Raw genomic sequence first — 10,369 nt, forward strand, 5'->3', positions numbered from 1 at the left:
CTTATCCCAAACCCATTGATCACAAAAGGCATCCCTCCTCCAGGAGAAGAGGGGGTCAGGGGTATTACACAATGGATATCCCTCTTTAAGAAAGGAAACACCATGAGCAGAGAGGAAGCAACCCCACTGGTGCTCTCCATAGGTAAAATCTGTACATACATTTTTATATTTCAAGAGGCCGAGTTGCCAATAGATACTGATAACACAAAGCCCTATTACCAGCTTTGATCAGACGCCACTTATTTCTAGCTATCCTGAGATACTCTGAAGAGGCCCTGCCTTACTCCTCCTTTGTTCCCAGCCTCATCCAGATGATACAGAATTCCAAACATTTAACAACCAGAACGCCATGGGCACCAATCAGAACAGATGCTCCAACAATCAGAACCTACACTCAACCAATCAGAACTGACGTCCAACCAATGATGTCCAACCAACAACAGAAGGCCCTGGCCAGTATCCCATACAAGGGCTTCCCCTCAGAACAGCAGCCTTGGTTATCTGAAAACCCAAAAAGCGAGGATGCTTAGAGGCAAATTCTTGGGAGCATGACAACAGCTGAGAAAACTTACATAAACATGTGGGCTCCTCTGGGGAGGTTAGGTGTGTGAACACTCTGACCTGTGCTCTCTGGTGAAAGAGCTCACCTCCGGTTCAGAACCATGCCCTGCACTGGACCCCAATACCACAAATCTGGCATGTCCTACTGCCTTCAGTTATTTATAGCTAAAACACAAGACTTTGGTTCTTTGGTCATGGTTTTGTCGAACTGGAGTTTTCATATTTAATGTAGCTGCCTATTCTCCCATACAAATATTTTTCTTAGTTAGTGGTAAATAATAAATGACTTTGTTTTAATTTATTGTGTTTAATTTTCTCCCCTTGGATTATTAGCTCTGTCAATAGAGAGAGATCTGAAAGCCCAGTCTCAGGGATTTCCCTGGCAGTCCAGTGGTTAAGACTCTGCACTTCCACAGCTCCCCAGTCAGGGAAATAAGATCTCACATGCCGTGTGGCATGGCCAAAAAAAAAAAAAGAAAGCCCAGTCTCCTGACAACTGCTCAGGAGGCCTGTACCAATAGCCAGGAGTGTCCCCAGCTGGGTGTATTAGTGTCCTAGGGCTGCTGTAACAAAGTACCACAAATTGTGTGCCTTAAAACAAGAAAAATACACTCCCTCGTATTTCTGGAGGCTGCAAGTTCAAAATTAAGGTGTTGGCAGAGATGTGCTCCCTCAGAAGCTTCAAGGGCTGGATCTTTCCTTGTCTCTTCTGGCTCCCAGAAGCCCCAGACATCCTTGGCTTGTGGCAGCATCACTCCAACCTCTGCTTCTGTCTTCACATGGCCACCTTGCATCTGTATCCGTGTCTTCACATGGCATTCTCCCGTATCATCTCCTGTATCTCCGTTTTCTTTTCTTATAAGAATACCAGTCATAGTGGATTGAGGGCTCACCCTAATCGAATATGATTCAACTTGATTACTTCTGCAAAGACCCTATTTACAAATAAGTAACATTCACAAGTACCAGGGGTTAGGACTTCAACAAATCTTCCTGAGAGATACAATTCAACCTACAACACTGGGAGAAATCACTGCTCTACTTATATTAATGATGACATTAGGCCTGATTCCCGTGTCCCTGGCCTTGGGGACTAGTACTGTTGGAGCCTTTGCCCCCAAATAAATTACAAATGAACACTTTCATGTATTCCCTCTCTGGATCCACATACCGGCCTCCAACACTCACTAGTGATGCCATTTCTCCATGGAACAGGAAATTTGGGAAAGAGAAAATTATTATAACTATATAATAGACATATGATTGTTACTTGGACTGAGTTCTAATCCCACGTTTTTTATGTACTAGCTCTTTTACCTTGGACAAATTGATACTCTCAGTAAATATAAATGGACATAATGTTTTTTTATGTTCTATACATTTTTACAATTTATTTTATTGAAGTATTGTTGATTTACAATGTTGCGTTAATTTCTGCTGTACAGCAAAGTGATTCAGTTATACATATATACACGTTCTTTTTCATACTCTTTTCCATCATAGTTTATCACAGGATATTGAATATAGTTCCCTGTGCTCTACAATAGGACCTTGTTGATTATTCATAGTTTGCATCTGCTAAACCCAAACTCCCAATCCATCCCTCCCCTTGCCCTGTCCCCCTTGGCAACCATAAGTCTGTTCTCTGTGTCTGTGAGTCTGTTTCTGTTTCATAGATAAGTTCATTTGTCATATTTTAGATTCCACATATAAGTGATATCATATATTATCTGTCTGTCTCTGTCTGATTTACTTCACTTAGTGTGATAATCTCTAGGTCCATCCATGTTGCTGCAAATGGCGTTATTTTGTTCTTTTTTATGACTAACATTCCATTGGATATATGTACCACATCTTCTTTATCCATTCCTCTGTCAATGGACATTTAGGCTGTTTCCATGTTTTGGCTATTGTGAATACTTAAATGGGCATAATATTTAAGTGAGAAAGGATTATGAAGTTTCAATAGCTGTTTAGGAAATGAGTTAGCACATGACTCACAGTAGGTGATCAATTCATGCCAGTGTCCCCTCCCCAGTTCCTCTAGCACTGCCCATACTGGGGGAATTAAAAGAGCTTCAGACACTGACCCCAGGGTCTGCCTCTAGGGTACAAGCATGTCTTACCTGGTGTCTCTGCAGTGACAGGGGCACCACAGCGAAGAACTGCACCCGCGTCACCTGGTTCCTCCTGCTGGGGCTCACACGGCAGGCAGGGCTCAGGGCATCCTCTTGGCACTCTTCCTGTTCATCTACTCAGTTACCCTCACAGGCAACCTGGCCATGATCACCCTGATCCACTCAGACCCGCAGCTCCGCACGCCCATGTACTTCTTGCTGAGTGTCCTCTCCTTCATAGACTCCTCCTTCTCCACGTTAAACACCCCCAGGCTGCTGCAGAGCTTCCTCACCTCAAGCCAGTCCACCTCCTTTGCAGGCTGCCTGGTCCGGATGACCCTCATGACTCTCCACGGTACTGCTGGGTGTCTGCTCCTGGCCATTATGGCATATGACCGATTTGCTGCCATCTACCACCCTCTCCTCTACCACACCAGCATGTCCCAACGTCTGCGTGTCCAACTGGTGGCAGCCACCTATATGGCTTCTGTTGCCAATTCAGCTTTACTGACTGGGTACATCTTCAAGCCGCTCTACTGTGGCCCCAATATCATTAACCACTATGTCTGTGACATCCCCCTTGCTCTCCAACTTGCCTGTGCAGACGTTGCCAAGGCTGAGGCCATTGTCTTCTCATCTTCTGCCTTGATTATCCTCTTTGCCGTCACCATTATCCTGGTCTCCTATGCCTACAGCCTGGTGACTATCTGCAGGATGCGTTCCCTCAAGGCTCAGAGCAAAGCACTCTCCACCTGTGCCTCTCACCTCGCAGTCATCTGCCTCTTCTACGGCACCATCACCTTCATGTATGTTCAGCCAAGCTCTCACAGTTCCATGGAACAGAACGAGGTCGTGTCTGTCTTCTACACAGTGATCATCCCCATGCTGAACCCTCTGATCTACAGCCTGAGGGATAAAGATGTGAAGCCTGCTCTAAAGAGGGGATGCCTTGACATGCTGCCTTCCTAACAGAGAGTGGAACATTCTATCCTAAGCCATACCATGGTAGAGACAACATAAAACCTGAATAATATTAACACTTGGATAGAAGGAATTATGTGCCAGCACTATTTTAATTACCTTTCACATATCAATCCATTTAATCTTCACAACAAGAGGTTGAAATAAATACTATTATTGGCCCTAGGAATCTGAGGCACAGAGAGGCTGAGTAACTGGCCCAAGGTCACACAGCTAATAAGAAGCATAGTCAGAATTTGAATCCAGGCAGTCTGGCTCCAGAGACCATGTTCTCAACCAATACATTATATTGCCTTTTTCTGATAAGTGCACCTTACAAGCAGACAATGGGCACAGTTATTCCTAAATTCCATATGTCATAAGGAGGGGCTAGATAATGGAATTATAAGGTGGTATGGGCAGAATATGGACTTTGGCGCACCTGAGTCATGCTGCCTCTGAGTGATTCTCTCTTTAGTTAACTGTGTGATGTCAAGTCAAGGTACACAACCCCCTGACCCTCAGTTTTCCCAACTGAAATGGGGCACTAACACCCATCTCAACTGGTTATCGTAAGGTTCCCATTAAGATAAAATGGGATTACGTGGGGTCTGGCACAAACAATTATTCAGACCATTGTGTTCTTTTCTTCCCTGGGGAAACCTCTCCATAAAACCAAATTCTTGTACATCAATGTCTTTTAAGTGTGAGACCGTATCAGATAAGCTAAAAGGTCCTACTGTATAGCACAGGGAACTATATTCAATATCTTATAATAAATCATAATGAAGAGGAATATGGAGAGGGCAGACAGCAGAAGCAAGAAGAACTACAATCCTGAAGCCTGCAGAATGAAAACCACAATCACAGAAAAATAGACAAAATGAAAAGGCAGAGGATAACGTCCCAGATGAAGGAACGAGACAAAATCCCAGAAAAACAACTAAATGAAGTGGAGATAGGCAACCTCCATGAAAAGAATTCAGAATAATGATAGTGAAGATGATCCAGGACCTCAGAAAAAGAATGGAGGCAAAGATCGAGAAGATGCAAGAAATGTATAACAAAGACCTAGAAGAATTAAAGAACAAACAAACAGAGATGAACACAGATCATGAAGAAATAAAAGAGGAAATCAAAAAATACCTAGAGATAAATGACAATGAAAACACGATGATTCAAAACCTATGGGATGCAGCAAAAGCAGTTCTAAGAGGGAAGTTTATAGCAATACAAGCCTACCTCAAGAAACAAGAAAAATCTCAAGTAAACAATCTAACCTTACACCTAAAGGAACTAGAGAAAGAAGAACAAACAAAACCCAAAGTTAGGAGAAGGAAAGAAATCATAAAGATCAGAGCAGAAATAAATGAAGTAGAAACAAAGAAAACAATAGCAAAGATCAATAAAACTAAAAGCGGCTTCCTTGAGAAGATAAAGAAAATTGATAAACCTTTAGCCAGACTCATCAAAAAAAAGAGGGAGAGGACTCAAATCAATAAAATTAGAAATGAAAAAGGAGAAGTTACAACAGACACAGCATAAACACAAAGCATCATAAGAGACCACTACAAGCAACTCTATGCCAATAAAATGGAAAACCTGAAAGAAATGGACAAATTCTTAGAAAGGTATAACCTTCCAAGACTGAACCAGGAAGATATAGAAATTATGAATAGATCAATCACAAGTAATGAAATTGAAACTGTGATTTAAAATCTCCCAACAAACAAAAGTCCAGGAGTGGATGGCTTCACAGGTGAATTCTATCAAACATTTAGAGAAGAGCTAACACCCACCCTTCTCAAACTCTTCCAAAAAATTGCAGGGGAAGGAGCACTCCCAAACTCGTTCTACAAGGCCACCATCACCCTGAAACCAAAACCAGGCAAAGATACTACAAAAAAAGAAAATCATGGACCAACATCACTGATGAATATAGATGTAAAAATCCTCAGCAAAATACTAGCAAACAGAATCCAACAACACATTAAAAGGATCATACACCATGATCGAGTGGTATTTATCCCAGGGATGCAAGGATTCTTCAATATACGCATATCAATCAATGTGATACCCCATATTAACAAATTGAAGGAGAAAAACCATATGATCATCTCAATAGATGCAGAAAAAGCTTTTGACGAAATTCAACACCCATTAATGATAAAAGCTCTCCAGAAAGTAGGCATAGAGGGAACCTACCTCAACATAATAAAGGCCATATATGACAAACCCACAGCAAACATCATTCTCAGTGGTGAAAAATTGGAAGCATTTCCTCTAAGATCATGAACAAGACAAGGATGTCCACTCTCGCCACTATTATTCAACATAGTTTTGGAAGTCCTAGCCACAGCAGTCAGAGAAGAAAAAGATATAAAAGGAGTACAGATTAGAAAGGAAGAAGTAAAACTGTCATCGTTTGCAGGTGACATGATACTATACATAGAGAATCCTAAAGATGCCACCAGAAAACTACTAGAGCTAATCAATGAATTCGGTAAAGTTTCAGGATACAAAATTAATGTACAGAAATCTCTTGCATTCCTATACACTAAAAATGAAAGATCAGAAAAAGAAATTAAGGAAACAATCCCATTCACCATTGCAACAAAAAGAATAAATTACCTAGGAATAAACCTACCTAAGGAGGTAAAAGGCCTGTACTCAGAAAACTATAAGACACTGATGAAAGAAATCAAAGATGACACCAACAGATGGAGAGATACACCATGTTCTTGGATTGGAAGAATCAATATTGTGAAAATGACTATACTACCCAAAACAATCTACAGATTCAGTGCAATCCCTATCAAATTACCCATGGCATTTTTCTCAGAACTAGAACAAAAAAATCTTAAAATTTGTATGGAGACACAAAAGATCCCGAATAGCCAAAGCAATCTTGAGAAAAAAAAACGGAGCTGGAGGAATCAGGCTCCCTGACTTCAGACTATACTACAAACCTACAGTAATCAAGACAATATGATATTGGCACAAAAACAGAAATATAGATCAATGGAACAAGATAGAAAGCCCAGAGATAAACCCACACACTTATGGTCAACTAATCTATGACAAACGAGGCAAGGATATACAATGGAGAAAAGACAGTCTCTTCAATAAGTGGTGCTGGGAAAACTGGACAGCTACATGTAAAAGAATGAAATTAGAACACTCCCTAATACCATACACAAAAATAAACTCAAAATGGATTAAATGTAAGACCAAACACTGTAAAACTCTTAGAGGAAAACATAGGAAGAACACCCTTTGACATAAATCACAGCAAGATCTTTCTTGATCCACCTCCTAGAGTAACGGAAATAAAAGCAGAAATAAACAAATGGGACCTAATGAAACTTCAAAGCTTTTGCACAGCAAAGGAAACTATAAACAAGACAAAAAGACAACCCTCAGAATGGGAGAAAATATTTGCAAATGAATCAACAGACAAAGGATTAATCTCCAAAATATACAAACAGCTCATGCAGCTCAATTTCAAAAAACAAACAACACAATCAAAAAATGGGCAGAAGACCTAAATAGACATTTCTCCAAAGAAGACATACAGATGGCCAAGCAGCACATGAAAAGCTGCCCAACGTCACTAATTATTAGAGAAATGCAAATCAAAACTACAATGAGATATCACCTCACACCAGTTAGAATGGGCATCATCAGAAAGTCTACAAACAATAAATGCTGGAGAAGGTGTAGAGAAAAGGGAACCTTCTTGCACTGTTGGTAGGAATGTAAATTGGTACAGCCACTATGGAGAACAGTATGGAGGTTCCTTAAAAAACTAAAAATAGAATTACCATATGACCCAGCATTCCCACTACTGGGCATATACCCGGAGAAAACCATAATTCAAAAAGATACATGCACCCCAATGTTCATTGCAGCACTATTTACAATAGCCAGGTCATGGTAGCAACCTAAATGTCCATCGACAGATGAATGGATAAAGAAGGTGTGATACATATATACAATGGATATTACTCAGCCATACAAAGGAATGAAATTGAGTCATTTGTAGATATGTGGATGGACCTAGAGACTGTCATACAGAATGAAGTTAGAAAGAGAAAAACAAATTTTGTATATTAACACATATATGTGAAATCTAGAAAAATGGTACAGATGAATCGGTTTGCAAGGCAGAAACAGGGACAAAGATATAGAAAACTAATGTATGGACTCCAAGGGGGAAAAGCGGGGCTGGGGGTGTGGGATGAATTGGGAGGTTGGGATTGACATATATACACTAATATGTATAAAATAGATAACTAATAAGAACCTGCTGTATAGCACAGGGAACTCCACTTCGCTGTACAGTAGAAACTAACACAACATTGTAAAACAGCTACACCCCAATTAAAAAAAGGAAGAAAGAAAGAAACTGAATATGAAAAAGAATACATATATACATATGTATAATTGAATCACTTTGCTGTACACTAGAAACTAACACAACATGGTAAATCAACTATACTTCAATTACAAAAAAAGAGTGAGACCATATCATGTAGCTATGATATTAAATAGCAGTTAACCGAACCATGGAAAAGTTCTTCCTTTTCCAGTTTTCCTTTTTAACTCTCGTGATTATGTCAAAATTGAAGTCTCTACTTGGTACTAGTTTGACTTTAAACCTTCCTTAATCTAGTCTCCCTTTTTAAGAACAAGCCTTAGCACTTCACAGTAACTAGCTAGCATTTAATAATACTATGTTGCTTTTATTTTTACTTTTTATTATGATCCTGATAAAAAGTATTTTTAATAAAAAATTATTTAGAATAGTCCAATTTGTAGAAAAATCACAGTACAGGTGATACACAAGGCAAAATGTCACAAAGGAGGTAGACAAATGACTTTAGAAACACTGGTATAGGTCATACATATTTTTGAAAATATTTTCACATTCATTCTTCTATTTGATCTTCACCAAATATTGTAAGATAAGTAAGGTATTATTACCCCCATTTTACAGATAATCAAAAAATAATAACAACTCTGAGAGGTTGAACTGACTAGCTCTGAGTCTCACTGGAAGACCATAAAATAGCTTAGAGCCCAGAACCCAGGCTACTTGAATTGTAATGGAATCCCCCAAACACACTTCTCAACTTCATTTCAGAAAATGTGAAAGTTCTTGATCTTTCTTGGCTTCAGGAGTTTTCCTCCTTTGGTGTTCCTGTTTAGTTTTTTCTGATAGGGTCTCCCTTGCCCTCAAATATCCCTCCTCTGCCTCAAACCTCTGGAAAACACACACTGGGCTAAATCCCCCCTCTTCCAGAAAGCCCCATGAATCTGCTAAGAATTGCCATCCACTGCTAGCAATAGAGATCTGACTATAACAGTTTAAACTTCTAAAGTTTCTTATGATGCATTCTACCTATAGGAGTCAGAGAAGCTTCCCAGAAGAGGTTAAGTTGAAGCCAGGACTAGATTGATAACAAAGAGATTTTTCAGGCTGATAAAGGGATCAGAGAGAACAAATCCCCATGTGTCCTGAATTGTGATGGAATCCCATTTTTTTTTTTTAAAAAAAGGCTAGGACTCCCCTGTTGGGGCAGTGGATAAGAATCCGCCTGCCAATGCAGGGGACACGGCTTCGAGCCGTGGTCCGGGAAGATCCCACATGCTGCGGAGCAACTAAGCCCGTGTGCCACAACTACTGAGCCTGCGCTCTAGAACCCAGGAGCCACAAGTACTGAGCCCACGTGCCACAACTACTGAAGCCTGCACGCCTAGAGCCCATGCTCCACAACAAGAGAAGCCACCACAATGAGAAGCCCACGCACTGCAATGAAGAGTAGCCACCATTAACTGTAACTAGAGAAACCCTGCATGCAGCAGCAAAGACCCAATGAAGCCAAAAAATAATTAATTAATTAATTTTTTAAAAAAAAGTTAGAAATTGTTCAGACTGATATGGACACTCCATGAAGATCCAGGTGCCAGCACCTTTCTGTCCCAGCATCTTTCATGCATAATTTCTGTTATGGGACGAATTCTCTCCCCACCCCAAAATTGATATGTTGAAACCTTAACCCCTGGTACCTCAGAACATAACTGTATTTGGAGACAGGGCCCTTAATACAATCAGACTGATGTCTTTATAAGAAGAGGAAATTTGGACACACAAAGAGATACCTGGGATGTGCACACACAGAGAAAAGACCATGTGAGGACACAGCAAGAAGGTGGTCACCTTCAAAACAAGGGGAGAGGCCTCTGAAGAAACCAAACCTTCCAACACCTTGATCTTGGACTTCTGGCCTCCATAACTCTGGAAAAAATTAGTATCTGTTGTCTAAGTTACACAGTCTTTGGTATTTTGTCAAGCACTAATATGGCTTCTATATTCAAGGCTGCCCCTTAGCCTAATATGACTGCTGAAGCTCCAGCCATCACTTTACTCTTTGAAGAAGAAAGCTGGAGGAATGGGGGACATTACCAGCTGTCTATCCCCTTTTTGTAGCCTTTTCAATAACGGCCAAGCACAACCGTTGGCCTCTCATTTGCCAGAACTTGGTCACATGGGAGTCATATGACTTGACTAAGCAAGGGAGGCTGGGAAATATGGTTATTAGCTGGGCACACGGCCACCTTGACAATCTTGGGATCCTGTTTTTAAAAAAGAAGGGGTGAATGAACACTGGATAGGCATCCAGTACTCTTGATGCCTATCCAGCATTCATTCCCTCACTGCCTGCTGC

General features: G+C 40.6%; 1 protein-coding gene across 1 annotated transcript; it reads left to right on the top strand.

The window, feature by feature from the left end:
• The first annotated feature begins 2,571 nt into the window (after positions 1-2,571).
• Positions 2,572-3,647, top strand: LOC111184062 (olfactory receptor 5P55-like). Its single transcript, XM_022592248.2, has one exon. It carries the CDS (start codon positions 2,844-2,846, stop codon positions 3,645-3,647), a length of 804 nt encoding a protein of 267 aa, XP_022447956.1. The 5' UTR covers positions 2,572-2,843.
• Positions 3,648-10,369: the final 6,722 nt, after the last annotated feature.

The sequence above is a fragment of the Delphinapterus leucas genome, chromosome 7, assembly GCF_059928025.1.
Source record: "Delphinapterus leucas isolate spDelLeu-1000000601 "Yukka" chromosome 7, BTC_Dleu_Yukka2, whole genome shotgun sequence".
Taxonomy (NCBI): Eukaryota; Metazoa; Chordata; class Mammalia; order Artiodactyla; family Monodontidae; genus Delphinapterus; species Delphinapterus leucas.

Coding starts and splice junctions, on each gene's coding strand:
- LOC111184062 (XM_022592248.2), top strand. CDS start 2,844: ATGATCACCCTGATCCACTCAGACCCGCAGCTCCGCACGCCCATGTAC.